This window comes from Oryctolagus cuniculus, chromosome 14, assembly GCF_051225735.1.
Source record: "Oryctolagus cuniculus isolate XC-2025 breed Fujian yellow rabbit chromosome 14, ASM5122573v1, whole genome shotgun sequence".
Taxonomy (NCBI): Eukaryota; Metazoa; Chordata; class Mammalia; order Lagomorpha; family Leporidae; genus Oryctolagus; species Oryctolagus cuniculus.
Genome location: NC_142880.1, coordinates 17,905,473 through 17,921,108, shown reverse-complemented (window position 1 = coordinate 17,921,108; position 15,636 = coordinate 17,905,473). Strand labels below are relative to the sequence as shown.

At 45.3% G+C, this 15,636-nt stretch overlaps 1 protein-coding gene across 1 annotated transcript in view; it reads left to right on the top strand.

The window, feature by feature from the left end:
- MCTP1 (multiple C2 and transmembrane domain containing 1) overlaps positions 1-15,636 on the top strand; it is a 767,919-nt gene that overhangs the window by 145,952 nt on the left and 606,331 nt on the right. Inside the window, exons 2-4 of the mRNA XM_089313022.1 lie at positions 4,828-4,953; positions 7,850-7,990; positions 11,568-11,692. Of these exons, the coding sequence (XP_089169148.1) occupies positions 4,908-4,953; positions 7,850-7,990; positions 11,568-11,692 (312 nt within the window). The 5' untranslated portion in view covers positions 4,828-4,907. The remainder of the gene's footprint in view (positions 1-4,827; positions 4,954-7,849; positions 7,991-11,567; positions 11,693-15,636) is intronic.

Sequence of the window (15,636 nt, the reverse complement as noted above, 5' to 3'; positions counted from 1 at the left end):
GCCTCTTCTTTTCAACACTGACCCATACGACTTCCTTTTGGAACACTCTGGCAGACCCTTCAGGTAGCTGTGCTCTCCTCTAGCAACCAGCCTGATTCTTCACATTCACAATGTTGCTTCTGCCATTGCTTTACTCTGGATGGGATTAGGCTTGGGACTTCATACACTGACACACACCACTATATCACAGAAGAAGGAAGAATCCATCTTTTTCTATTCTGCTAATATTTTTATATTTTAAATTGGGAAATGATAGGGAATTTGCTACATGCCTTCTGAGTATTAATTGATATCAGTTAAGAATTAACATTGCATATTCCTTTAATGTCCTAATGTCAAACAATATTCCATGGTGGAGATGAATCTAAAGGTATTCTGGTATAGTATTATCTTAATGAACTACTGACTTCGATTTGGGAATTCATTTATTAATGACACTATGCTATATCAAAGTAAAAATCTATAGCTTTCTATTTTCAATTCAGCAATGTTTTGGTGACCAATTTCATTCAATAATGTCAGTCTATCCATTTTGTTTTTGAATGAATATATTCTATGTTTTGCATAGAATTTCACAAATAAATCACAATTTGTATTGTCACTGCAGTGTTGAAAAATATGCCCATTTTTCCAATTTTTTTTCCTGCAATTATTGACCATTGCTGCTACTTCTAACAAGGCTGCAACACAGAACTTGCGTGTATCTCTTATTGTGTGCACAGTGCTTTATGAGAAGTGGAATTGCAAAGTCATAAATCATGTGTATTTAGATGTTTTGATGCTGATTTAGTAAGCAGCTATAAACTTCACCCTGCCATTAGTAACAACTGTGATTCCCATTCCCCATGCCCATACCAACAGCTGATGGCAAGGTATTTTATACTTTGTTCATCTCTATGAAAGAAAGCATTTAAATTGTATTTTAGTTGGGCTTAAATTCTATTTTTTTCTCTTTTCTTGGGGCATTTCTATTATGAATTTCCTATTCACAACTCTGTCTATTACTCCATTGGGTTGTTTGACTTTTTCTTATCAATTTCAAGAGTTCTTTATAGTCTCTACATTTTAATCTCTTGCCTGCTATATGTTTTGCAAGTATTTCCTCCATTCTGTTTTCTACCTTTTAATTTTGTTTGTGACAGCTTTTGTTGTATTTTGTTTAAAGTTGTGTGCAAACTTATTCAACTTTCATTTTATAGTTTTTTTTCTGTATAACATTAAGGGTTTTGTTCTTCTTTTCTCTCAAGGTGTAAACCTGTTCTGGTGTATCTTCTTCTAATGTGTATTTGCTGCATTTGTGTATAGTTACATGTAGGTCTTCATTGCACAGCATCTTTGCACAGTTGGTGTGAAGTCAGGACCCTTCTTTACTTTTCTCACTTGTCCCCATATTAATTTCTTGACTAGTCCATCTTTAGGGATGTGCAGCATCATATTTGCCATGTACTAGTTCCATAGATATAGGAATCCATATTTTTATTCTTACCCATTCATCTATTTATTACTGGGTCAATCATTATTTTAATTACTACAACCTAATAATGTTTGGATATATGGGAAAACAAATTCCATATCTTTGGTCTTCTTTTAAAAATAATTTTTTATTCTTTATATATTCTTTCATTTACAGTATGAATTTTGTACTCAGCTTGTTAAGTTCAATGCATCTTTTCTTTTTTAAAAACAGTGTCTCACACTACATCTACATTAGAACAAGGTATTTGCTTATATTTAATGGAATTCAGAATATATAGTGTTACCTTGTCTTTTAAGTGGCTCCACTTGCCCATTAATAGATGCAGCAATTTCCATGCGCAAAAGAATGAAATTAGACCCTTTTCTTATGCTGTACATAAAAATCAATTCAAAATGGATACATGACCTAAATGTGATACCTGAAACCTTAAAACACCTAGAAGAGATCTAAGGAGAAAAGTTCCTTGACGTTTGCCTTGGAGTGATTTTTTTGATATCACAGCAAAGGCTCAGGCTACAAAAGCAAATGGGAATAAACGGGACCATATTGAATTAAAACGTTCCTGAAAAGCAAAGGATATAGCCAGTAAGATGGAAAAGTAACCCATGGATAGGGACCAGGATGTAGTATGTATTTTTCTTTACTATATGTATAAGTATATATAAACATACACACATACACACACACTTATATATATATATATATATGTAAAATTAGAATATATATATTATCACTGTATTATTTAAACTTTTTGATTGGGGTTGGGCATTTGGCACAGCAGTTAAGATTCTGCTTGGGACACCCATTTCTCAAATTATAGTGCCTGGGTTTGACACTGTCTCTAGCTCCTGACTCTAGCTTCCTGCTGAAATGCATCCTGGGAGGCAACTGGTGACAGCTCAAGTACTTGGATCCCTGCCACTAACTTAGGAGACTTGGTATGAATTTCAGGTTCCTGGCTTCTGCTTGGTTCATCCTTTTGCTGTTGCAGGCATTTGGGGAATGAACCAGAAGATGGGGACTCTGTCTCTCTCTCTCTCCCTCCTTCCCTCCCTCCCTTTCTCCCTTCTTTCCTCCCTGCTTCCCTCCCTCCTTCCCTCCCTTCCTCCACCTTTCAAATAAACAAACAATCAATCAATTTTTAAAGGGTTATTGACCCATAAATACCTCTTGTTTTTTATAGGGTACAACACCATTTTTCAACACATATACACAGTATAAATTGTTTCCTTATACTTCTCTGCATTTGATTTTTCTTTCTGCTAATGAGCTTTTATATTGTTTTCAAGTTTTTGCTTTGACAGAGTTGCAATGATCATATATGCTCTGTACAGTGATATACCTGGTTGCAAACATATTTTTTGAATATGAGTAGCATTTTAGCAGGATAAGGTCCTTGAAGTGAGACATTCTAGAGATAATCCAATGACCCCTCCTCCCTGCCAATTTGTACCTACTCATAATATTTATATATTCATTATTAATAACATTGATAATTTGCATTTTATAGTCTCTGGCAACCCAGTGGGGAAACACATAATTTTGATTTTCTTCTGTTTGTCTTCCCTCTTTTAAAGATTATTAGTAAGAATGAACAAAAACACAGTGGCATTTGCTCATGTTCTTTGCCTATTTTCCATCTGGCGATTTATTTTCCCTTTTCCTTTTCTGAGAGATGTAGTACTCCATTGCTGCAAGTACTACCCACCCTGTGCTGGATTCTTGAGGTTGCTGTCACAAGGTACCATAAACTGATGGTTCAAAACAACAGAAATGCATTCTCCACACTCTCTGTTGGAGCCAGAAATGTGCACTCACAATGCCAGTGGTGCTGTGCTCTCCCCAGAGGGTCTCAGAGAATGAGTTCTTTATGTTTTTTGGCTTTCTGACATCTGTCAGCATCCTGTGCCTTGTGGCTGCATCACTCCAATCTTTCTGTGTTATCCTACCACCTCCTTCTCTTGCCTGTCAATCTCCTCCCATTTCACCTTTATAAAGACACTTGGGACTGGATTTCAGGCCAACCAGGTAACCCAGGATCATCTCCTTATCTCAAACTTTTTAGCATAATTACATCACAAGTATCTTTCTTTTTTTTTTTTTTCAAAAAAAAGGTGACAATCATAAATTCCAAAATCAAAAATGGATGCAGAAATCAACCCAGAACCCTCTGACTTCAGAAATTAATGCCTGTTCCAGATTTTAAATTATCTCAATATTTTAACTGAAGTAAAATGAATAACCATAGCTTTATGTGAAAACCAAAGACCACTTAAAAAAATATCTCATGTTCTCAAGTCATGGTAGTTAGAGCTTTAAAATGTATAATTGGGTTTCCCTTCTGCTTCTCTGAGTATGAGACCATGGACATTGTCTACTGAGAGAACCAAAGAGGATCAGAAACATAGTCCACTCTAGCCACTGATGTGCCAAATAGGTTACAGGATAAAAAGTCATCTTGTTTGTAAGCTACTTACTTTAAGAAGATTTTCATGAAGACTTTGATCTCCTCATTTAAGATGGCAACAACTGACCTAAAACAATGGTGGAGGGGAAAAAGTCCGTATGTTTGTCATCAGGACCCTGGAAGAAAGAAGAAGGAGGCCATCTCTGGGGAAGGTTGGCTTTCCAGGGACTTTTCCATCTACCCCTGGGGGAGTCACTCTCCCGCCTCCTCCATCCTGCTCCTGGCAGGGGTGGGGGGCCTGAGTGGACTTCCTCAGTGACTCTCACATCCTCGGGTTCCTGCTGGGATCTGTCCAGTGGGAGCTTCCCTGACTCAGAGCTGCCCCTCTGCACTGTGTCCTCTCTCCAGCAGGCTGCTTTTATACATGAAAATCATTGAACCTAGCGAGGAGCTCGTGTTTCTCTGTGTTGTATCCCTTCATACTTAACTCTACTAGAAATCAAATGCAAAGATAATTTTCACCACTTATGTGTTATAAAAGTGTCAACAATAAAGCTATTACACATTAATAGAAATACTATTTAAAATAAATTAGGATACTTCTAAAATTCATAGAAAATGGAATTAAAAGATATGAATTTTGATACAAATATTTTAAAATCCATGCATTGTGTTTTTCCATAATACATACCTTCCTTCTTTCAATGAACCTTATGAATTCTCCCCATATTTTTGATGGAGAAGAATAGCATTGTTTTATACTTTTGCTTTAATATCTGGATCAATAAAAAGCTCAATTGTGATATCTGCTTCTCATTTGAGGTGCTTTGACATGCCATGCCATGTAGTCTCTGGAAAACTCTACTGCACGCTGTGAGAGACTCAGAGTGAAAAAGGCAAATGGCATCTTGGTAGTATTGTGAACGTGGCTTTTATCTTGCAGATCCTCAAAAGGACTTCCGAGCCCTGCATTAAAACCTGAGAGTCCTGAAAACATTTAGATGTATATCAAAGCTTATTTAAATGTGTGACTGTGGCGGAGAAACCTGTCTTGTCTGGATCCTAAGAGGTAATCCTAGGGGTTGGAGGGAGAAGCTGGGAGATAGGGAGAGAGCAGGAGAGTACGCAAGGGTTCCAGTTCACTGCTCTCGGGCAGAGGTATTGCAAAATGATTTAGGATGTGGCCACAGCCAAAACATTAGGTGGCACTCTATACCTGGCAGGAAGAGTCTTTGACATTCAGCTTTTATGAGCCCAGCTCATTTTAAAAATTATTTATTTACTTGAAAGGCATAGTGTCAAAGAGAGGAGGAGATATGGGGGTGGGGAGATCCTCCATCTACTGGTTCACTCCCCAAATAGCTGCAATGGCCAAGGCTGGGTCAGGTCAAAAGTCAGGAGTCTAGAACTCCATTCTAGTCTCCCACGTGGGTGCAGGGGCCCAAGCACTTGGGCCATCTGCTGCTGCTTTCCTAGGCCATTAGCAGGGAGCTAGATCAGGAGTGGAACAGTTGGGACTCAAACCATTGCCCATATGGGATGCCAGCATCACAGACAATGGTTTAATCTGCTATCCCACAGCACCAGCCCCCACCTCATTTTTTGAGTAGTTCTTGCTGAGCTAGAGCCAGTGAGCCTAGGTGGCCCCTTGCAGACACTCAGCGTTGCTAGGTAACTGGATGGGGTGCAGGATAAGGGACGGGGCAGGTGTTGGGGCAGCAGTCAGCGGCAGTCAGGGAGAAGGTGAGTCAGCTGGAAGCATCTGGCTCAGATCCAGGTGAGGGAGAGCAGATGGTGGCAGGGTGGTCTTGCTCACAAGTGTCAGCAGGCACACAGGTGAACAAGGACACCTCCCCCAGAGCAGAAGAGGCAGAGGACCTTGTCCTGAGACCCCGACTCTGTTCTCCTTCCACGAGGATGTGGAAGTCACCTCCTCCCAGCCTCCCAGATACCTCCTGAGGAATAGAAAAGCCAGAAGGGAAGTGCAGCCATTGGACAGATGTTTTGTCCGAAGAAGACACTGGGCATGCCTAAAGGAGCTGTCTAAATGATTAAAGCATAATGATTGTTAAAATTAGGTTGATGATTTCATTAATTTCTCCACTCACCTCTGGTTGATTGGAGGTACTCTAGGGGAAAACCAGATTTCTTACAGAACATAAACGGTCTGTATTTTACTGCACATTTGTGTTAAATAGCAGGATTCTGGAACCCAAGACACTGTTCTTTGCAACGTGAAGCTGTCTGCACAGGTGCCTAGCCTTTTGCCATATACTTGATCTCATTAATGCACAGAGGTCTCATTTACAGATGGCCTTTTGCAGAATGCTGCTTGCAATTTTGTTTCTTTGTGGAAGCCATTGTAACCACTTCAAATTAGCTCCCTAACCCAATGCTGGGGAAATTGTCCAGCGGCCAGTGGCCAGGCGGCTGCCCAGCTCCAGCCAAGGGCATGTAGTTCCTGACCTGATGTTTTTGGAGTCCAGGCAGGCTGGCATCCAACACAGCCTCACAGACAAATGACTCTTGATCCTGGAGCCATTAAATTGTCATTGGATCCAATATGCTGAATTGTAGAACTGGATGAGAAACAGATCATGAACACTGGGTGTCGTGGGAGTCTGGCGGCTCAATCCACAGGTGCCCCTACAAGGTGCTGCTTGTGAGATTACTGTCCTGGTTCTCCATTAACTGAGAATGAGAGCTGGACCGAGCATCCTCATCCCTCCATCCCTGGGTTACTCTATCAAGGGTCGCCAACAAGACAAATGCTAGCTATCTACCTCCATGGGCAGAATTGAGAGGTTTAACCATGGATGAACCTGGAAGCTAAGGTTTAGAACAAGCCTGAGAGATAGAATTCCAGGCTCTGAACCAGGGTCTAAGGAACCTACTTAGCTGATACAGTGTTATCAAATGTAACTTTTGGCATAAAAGACACCTGTACTTGGTTTTATTTTCCCACGAAGGTTGATATGTTACCGGAGAGATTGCAGGGTTCTTGTCTTCGCGCAAGAAAGAATTCAGGCATGAGACAGAGAAGTGGAAAGTAAAAGTAGCAAAGTTTATTAGGGTAGGGACATCCGCAAGAATGGATGGGCACCTCTCCAGACAGGACCTGAGAGAGAGTGCCCGGTCTACATTTAGGCCGGGGGTTTTTAAAGAAGTGGGTCATTGTCTTCACATGCTTCCTCCTGGAAAGAAAGACTTAATGGATGTAAATGTTAAGAAGCTTCTCCCTGAGTTTTGCAAATTTTCAGAAGCTTCTTCCTGTGGAAGGTCTGAAACAAAGGACTTTATGGATGCAAATGTTATCAGGCAGGAGGAAGGGAGCAGGGTGTTTGAGATGCAGATACTGGGCTGCCCCTGGGAGATTGTGGAAGATTTGTTGGGCAGAAGGGGTGGCAGGGGGCAGGGCAGGGCAGGATGTGAATACCGGGCTGCCCCTGAAACACCATCGGGATGACCTTGAGATGCAGCATATGCTGGACATAGATGTCTTCTCTTTGGGCCTTTATGTCACACACACATAAGCTCATAACTGACTTTCCTACCTAAGAGATACATATTACAGTACTGTCTTTTCTCCCATTTTCTTCTCTCTCCTGTGGAATGCATACAGAAGTGTATTTCTACCAGAGAGTAAAATTCTACCTGAGGCCCCTTGAACTTGCCCTTGCTGCTGGTAAGTTTTCTAGGTGGGCAGTAACAAAACACAGCATGGCAGAAGCGCATGATGTTTTCAGCACTGGTTTGAAATAAAATCCAAGGATGCTTCAGTAAGTTCATTGAAAATCAAATTAAAGAGAAGGTAAAATTTTTTGAAGTCTATATGTGGTATTTTTATAACAGGAGCATTTTCATGAACTTTGCAAAGAGCGCTTGTGTACATGGATTTCAAAATTTTCTGCACTATATATAGTTTTAAAAAGTATTTTTATTGATTTTCTTTCTTCATTTGAAAGGCAGAGAGACATGCAGAAACAGAGCGAGGTCTTCCATCTACTGGTTCACTCTTCAAACGCCAGCCGGGGCTGGGCCAGGTGGAAACCACCAAGAGGGAACTCGATCCGGGTCTCCCATGTTAGTAGCAGGGACCCACACAGGTGAGCCGTTGTCTGCAGCCTTCCAGGTGCAGTATTGCAGCAAACTAGATTGAAAGTACAGGCAGGATTCAAACCAGGTAGATAAGGGATGCTGGTGTCCCAAGGGGCATCTTAACTCCTGCACCGTGTGCTTGCCCCTAAATGTATCTTAAAATTCTCTTTTTCCACAAGCTTTTTAAAATATCCTCATATTTCTTAAGTAACCATGTTATGCCACTTAGAGGGAAAACAAAAAAGTGTGAATGAAGGGGTTACATTGGAAATGAACCAGAAAGTGCAATCTGGAAAGGGTGTGTCACTTAGGAGTAAGGAGAGCAATGGGGTCCCAAGCAGTGCAATGGTTCCATTCAGAATAACACAGCGCTGCACTGTCACTAGCCGGCTCCTGTAGTGCAGTGCCTGCTGTGAGCGAGAGCTGCGGCCCATGTCCTTTTGTTCTTTTTAAAGGTTTATTTATTTATTTATTTGAAAGGCAGAGTTAAAGAGAGGCAGAGACAGGGAGAGAGAAAAAGAGAGAGAGAGAGAGAGAGAGAGAGACATTCTTCCATTTGCTGGTTCACTCCTCAGTTGGCCGCAATGGCCGGAGCTGCGCTGATCCGAAGCCAGGAGCCAGGAGCTTCTTCCGGGTCTCCCACGTGGGTGCAGAGGCTCAAGGACTTGGGCCATCTTCCACTGCGTTCCCAGGCCATAGCAGAGAGCGGGATCAGAAGTGGAGCAGCCGAGACTAGAACCGGTACCCATATGGGATGCCAGCACTGCATGCGGCGGCTTTACCCTCCACGCCGCAGCACTGGCCCCACTGTCCTGTGTCCCCTTTTGTGGTGTATGTTTGTGGGGGACAGTGTCAGGCTGCTTGAGGCTCCAAGAAGGTAGCAGTAAGTGCAGTCCTAAAGATTCTGTTCTCTCCTTAATCAAATCCGAGCGCAGAGACAGGCGTGAAGGGATTGTGTGCATGAGATGAATTTTCGGCTCAATTGCCCTCAGTATAAGGATGTTGTCCTGTGCTATACAGGTTGACCCAATGGCATTAAGTCCTTAAGACTAGAAGCTGGCAGAAGAGTCAGCAAGGGGTGGGGGAGGGGATGTCTGAGAGCTGCAAAGTGTGGCAGGGGCTCGGTCTGCCATCCCTGGCTTTGGAGAGAGAGAGGGTCCAGGAGTCAAGGGAAGAAAGCAGCCATGGAGCAAGGGAGAGGCGACCTCAGTCCCAAAAGCACGGGGAACTTAGCCTGCATGAACTTGGGAACAGAGTTGTCTTCTGAGCCTCCACGAAGGGCCCAGCCCTGTGAACACTTTGATGAAGCAGAGAAACCAGGGGCAATGCTGCGCCCATACTTCCAAGCTACACATCCCAGGAGATGGTACTTTTTAAAAAATTCAACTTCAGGGGTCAGGTATTTGCCAGAGTGGTTAAGACACCGCTCGGGACACCTGCATCCCCCATGAGGAGGCCTACGTTGGAGTCCACCCTGCAGCTCAGCTTCCTGCTGGTGCACACCCTGGGAGACAGCAAGTGATGGCTCCCATGTTTGGGTTCCTGCCACCCAGCTGGGAGACCCAGCTTGAGGTACCGGCTCCTGGGATTGGCCTGGCCCAGTCCCGGCCCTTGCAGGCATCTGGTGAGTGAACCAGCAGATGGAAGATTTCTGTCTATCTATGTCCCTCTGCCTTTCAAATAAATAAAACCAGCTTCGTGGTTTAGAGCACTTTTTAGGCTCACAGAAAGCTTGAGTCATAGGTGCAGAGATTTTCCATACAGCCTCTGACGCACTTGTCACCGCCTCATCCAATTCCATCTCCTGCAGTCAGTGAACCCATATTGACACGTGGTCCTTACTAAGGCTCTGCAGCTTAATGTCTGTTAGAGTTTGCTTTCTGTACATTCTGTGGGTTTGGATGGATCTATGAAGATGTGCACCCACCAATTATAGTGTCCTACTGGCTACTTTCACTCCCTGGGTGCCGTTTCATCAGCCAAGTGGGTGGTAGATTGTTATGTCTGTGTATGGTCAGATTTTCATTACTTTCACAACATAGCTGCAAAGCGCTGCTTAGGATTAAAAGGGTGATTTCAGCCTACAGTTTGGAGAGTCACAGTTCAAGTTCAGTGGCCCTGTTGAGTCTGGTGTTGGGTAGAGGCTGGAAATGGTAGAGTGGGGGTGCAGGAGTGATCACACAGTGAAGCAGGGGGCAGGCTGGGGAGACAGGGGCTGGCCTGGTTTATCCAGCCACCCTCTCCCAAGAATTCCTTCAGAGGCAAGCCCCTAGAGACCTGATGACCGCCCACCAGGTCCACCTACCTGAGGCCATCACTAGATCCAACTCCAATGTACCGACCATTAGCATCAATCCATTTATACAAGACTTTGGGATTTTTTTTCTTTGAGATTTATTTATGTTTTTATTTGAAGGGCAGACTGACTGGGTATGGAGAGAGATCTTCCACCCCCTGGTTCACTCCCCAAATGGCCACAATGGTTGGGATTAGCCCTAGCCAAAGCCAGGAGCATGGAACTCTGTCCAGGTCTTCCATATGGGTGGCAGGGGCCCAAGCACTCAAGCCATTTGCCACTGCTTTCCCAGGCACTTTAGCAGGGAGCAAGATCAGAAGTGGAGCAGCTGGGACTTGAACCAGCCGCCATACGGATGCCAGCATTGCAGGCAGTGGCTTAACCTGCTGTGCCACAACATTGGCCCTAAGGCTTTGGTTTTAAACTTCTGCATGAAGCCGGCGCCGTGGCTCAATAGGCTAATCCTCCACCTTGCGGCGCCGGCACACCGGGTTCTAGTCCCGGTTGGGGCGCCGGATTCTGTCCCGGTTGCCCCTCTTCCAGGCCAGCTCTCTGCTATGGCCAGGGAGTGCAGTGGAGGATGGCCCAGGTGCTTGGGCCCTGCACCCCATGGGAGACCAGGAAAAGCACCTGGCTCCTGGCTCCTGCCAGGATCAGCGCGGTGCGCCGGCTGCAGCGGCGGCCATTGGAGGGTGAACCAACGGCAAAGGAAGACCTTTCTCTCTCTGTCTCTCTCTCTCACTGTCCACTCTGCCTGTCAAAAAAAAAAAAAAAAAAAAAAAAAACTTCTGCATGAGTTTGGGAAACCAAGTTCTATTCAATCCATAACAAACGGCAATAGAAAACTGCAAAAACAGCTAAACCTGGCTAAAAACCTATATAAACCTATATAAATTAATTTTCTAGTTAATAATTAATGAACAAGTAATGATTAATAGGATCAGAGCAAAGATGTCTATAGCACAATGATACCACCGGGGACTGCAGCAGTTCCAGCCATTGCAGCAAACACCAAAACAAGAAGCTAAAGAAAGCCAGACAATCTTTTGTGCCTCTTCTCTATGAGCAAAGAAGCCTCCTGAATGGCTGTTTCCAAGGGTCTGAGTTGATGCTTGTTCCCAAATACCCATACTTCCCTTCCTCCTCAAAAACAAAACCCACATTCTTGGCTGGACACATAACTGCCCAGAAGATTCTGTAATCATGGCCAGGTGTGGCCACGGGGACATGTGAAGGGCTGGGCAGTCAGGAAAAGAAATGGCATGCTCCTCACTTTTTCTCCCTTCTAGGTGGCTGGCTGGAAGGCGGATGCTGTGGCCGGAGCACCATCGGTGGTCGTGGAACAAGAGGCGACTTTGGGGATGGCAGTGTGGTGTGGTCAAGCAACCACATAGGAGTGCCGTACCAGGTTCAGGTATGGCTTCCGAGGGTCTTGTACACGGCTATGGTTATGGGGACCCCAGTCCCTGAGAGTACCAAGGGACTGGGACGCCTGTGGGCAGGTGAGACTGACTCCAGGGTGTCAGGGGTACCGAGGACTCTCTCCTACTTCCTGTTCTAGGATGTTGGGGACCATCTGAAGGAGGTGAAGCAGAGATGAATAGTAGTTCTCAAGTGGCCCCACTTTCAGGGGCTAGATCGCGGGCTTTGTGTGACCGTTATTCCCCTAAGGCAGACATGCTGGGATTCTGGGACCAAAATGTGGCTTTGGGTTCCCCCAGAAGCTGGCTTAGTACCAGTGGGCTGGGGGAGGAAAAGATGAAAGGCATGTTACAGAGTCAGCTACCACAGGGGGGCGCTGCACTCGGGAGAAATCTAAGTCCTCCCTGCCTGGGTTGGGAGGGAGCCAGGGCTACTTCAGCTATCCACAGCTTCCCACACTCAGTGGCTGAGGCACGTTCCAGGGACTGGCCGGAGCCTTCAGTTTAAAACACAGCCCTCGGGCAGACACTTGTCTGGGGGTGCTGAGCCCTGCGGGATTGGCAGAGGGGCTTCAAAGGGGCTACCTGTGTGCCCATCCAGCACTACCTGCCTTTCTTCCTACCACCGAAAGCAGAAAATCAGACCAGGACTGAGTGTGTGTATGCATTGTGCCCTGTATTGGAGAATTGATTCAGAGCCTCATGCATTATTAAGCTGAAAGGGACCCCAGAGGGTAACTAGTACTTTTTCTTCATTTCACAAATAAAAAATGGAAGCCCAAGAGCTGTCCACAGTTACAGCACACTTGGGTGCAGGGCCAAGGGGAAATCATGTCTTTCTGGCCTCTTGCAGCTTAAAATTGGCATCAAGGGTAGACAAGGCAGGGGACACTTTGGCTCCCTCCAACTCTCCTCTCATCCTTGATACAGCAATTGGTTTTTAGAAGGTTCATGCAAATGCACCTGCAAGCCCTCTCTCTACCTCCCACCATGTGGTCTTCCCCATGTCCCTCCTACACAGAAATTGCAGAGATTCTAGGATTTTCTACCACTTTGATGACAAAGAAAATACAAAGTGGCTCAGGTTACATAGAATAAGTAGAAAGAGCGCCTCTGAGATTCCTTCCACAGTAAACCACATTTGAGAATGCTGCTCTGATCACTTTTGGGGAGGCAAAAGGCAAAAGCGAGTTTACACTGGAGCGGGAATTCATTCTTGTTGACATGCTGTCAGCTCCAGATGTCAAATCATGATGACTGAGATCTGAGACGATGAAAGGTTCAAAACCCTTCCTTCCACGCAGGCAGAGTTGTTCCATCTCAGATGGAGCAAGCCAGTCAGGGAGGTTGTCTTGTTCTGGATTACACAGTGACAGCAGGACAGGATCCACCGACGAAAATTACATTTGTCTTGAAAGTGGGTCCCTGGGCGGTGAGTCAGGTGGATAGATATTCTCCCCATTTCAGAGACCAGAGGGAGGGAATGAGGGCCTGAAGGCATCTGGCCCAGTGAGTGCTAGGCGCTGGGACAGCAGCCAGGGCTCCTCTGATAAGAGGGCGCCTTAAGTGCCATTTAGTTGGACTTAAATTCAATTAGTCCCAGAAAGGGTATTTTGTGCCTCCATTTGTGTCTTCGATCTCATCAGTGGGAGTCGCGGCTCTGCCCAAACAGGTCTTCTTGCTCCCCTACAGCGAAGGCATGGGTCAGTTCCTCTCCCGAGGCTTCCTGCACTCATGTATTCTGTTTATCCACGCATACATCGTAAGATTAAAGCAGCCACATGGCATTGGAAGACTGTGGACCTGGATGCTGCAGCCATGTCTGCTGCTTAGTCAGGGAGTAACCTTGTAAGTCATGTGACATGCTGTGGACTCAGTTTCTTTATCTGTAAAATGGGTTTGCCCTGAGAACTACATTTGGTAGATGATGTGACTGAGTTAGCCTCATGCTTTAGTATCCCATGTGCAAATGACGGCAAGTCCTATAAGGGACATCCTCAAAACATCATGTTTCTAGAGTGGAACCACGTTTGCCACTTCCTACCACCCCAGTGGAAGCCCCACTGTCCCTTATGCTGGCTCCTATCTGAACTGCTCTACCCAGGACTCCCCTCTGCTCACTGCCAACAGAGCCTAGAATGGTCTTCTCAATTGCTACTGCGTTGTAGAGAAGTAAACACGTGGTGTGTGTATTGATTTCATATTAATCGAAGGATGTGCCTGCAACTTTTAAGATTGCTAGGAAATCGTGGTAATAAAATAACGGCTGACATTTACTGAGATCTGGCCATGTGGCAAGAATTTTGCTTTGAGTTGCTTGTGGCAATCTGTGGGGAGCAACTGGGAGCAACTCGGACTATACTGTTACTGGAATTAAGACTTATTCTATGCATCTGCTCTCCCACAATATGGCGCTGGGAGAGGAGAAAACAGCTTCTACGCAGCTGCCTCCAGTTCAACCAATAAACTGTAGGACCTACTCCTGATTGGAGGAGAGCAGCATACTCGGCGTGTGGGCAGCCGAGTTAGGATTGGCGGGAGAGGACCATAAAGGAGGAGAGAGACGGCATGCACCAGGAACATCTAAGGGGAACACCTGTGCAGCCCCCGAGAGAGCCGGCCGGCGGTGTGCCGCTCCCCCGCGGAAGTGGGGAATGTGGCAGGGGGAACCGCCCCTCCACGGAGGTGGAGGGTCGGTAGCCAACCCGGGAAGAACCAGCAGCAAACCCGGGGAGGGCCGAGCAGACAAAAGAACAGCGCAGGGTCCTGTGTCGTTCCTCCACGAAGACGGGGAGCGACAGCAATCCATCTTGTTGGAGTGCCCTGTCACCTGCAATAGATCTCAGCTGAAAAGATGCCTCCTCCAACAGGAAGTCTTCCTTGACTATGGAAGCCGGAAGTGAGTCTGCACGCTTGCTGTTCCCTTAGGGATCTCTTTGTGCCATTCACTTTGCACTTATGTGCTGGGCTTTTTGTGTCTCTCTTCAATAGAATCAGGCAAGGGACAGAAGTGACCAATCCAGTGCAGCTTTGTATACTGTGCCATCTGCATTATACATTTGCATTAGACATTATACATCTACAGTATACATTTCATAATGTATTTCGGCTATTTGCAATCCTACAAGTTCAGAGCTCACAATCTCAGAGTGTTTTTATGACAACATCAAGTATAAGAGAGAAATGAAAACATTAAACTACAAGAGCCAAGCAAACACATCACTGAAAGACAGAGGAATGCAAGGTTGAATTGTGAGGATGAGCTCTGGGTGCAACGGGTGACGGACTCGACATATGGGCGGGGAGTGCTTGTGAGAGGCGCTTGTTTCTTCTCAACGTTTTCCGTTAATCCTAGGTGGCTTCTCTGAATTTCTGTTTTACCATTCCCTGGAAGTGCTGGCTGCAAAGTCTTTTTCCTGGGTTAGAGGAAGACTTCTGTGTATTATAGTTTCTTTTTGGGTTAGCCAGAGTTCTATATAAAGGCGCGTGTGTGTGTGTGGTCTGGGGACTCTCAGCTTGCTTGTCTGGTGTGGAAAACTGTTTGCTTTGGGGTTTCAAAAATGAACACTTCCCATCGATTTAATAAAGAATGAGAGAGACTGAGAAGTCTCCAGTGACGGTGGGAAGCTCTACCACCACCCTGAGTTAGCCAAGTCTGGAATCACAGTTTGTATTGATTTCATGGAACTTTTCAGTTTTATAAACTCCCCCCCCCTCCATTAGAAAATACTCTCTTGAAAGAGGTGGCACTCAGAGCCCGCAGCAGCCGTATGGTTAAGAAATCACAACGCTCACGATGGAACTGCACAATTTAACAGAAACTTCGTAAGCCAGTGGAAGGACCGACTGCAGGAAATGGGTGGAAATAAGGACCATGGCAGTGGAGAGGAAGGAGGAAACCCGGGGCCGTGCCACCCTTTCTGCTTCTGCACTCGGC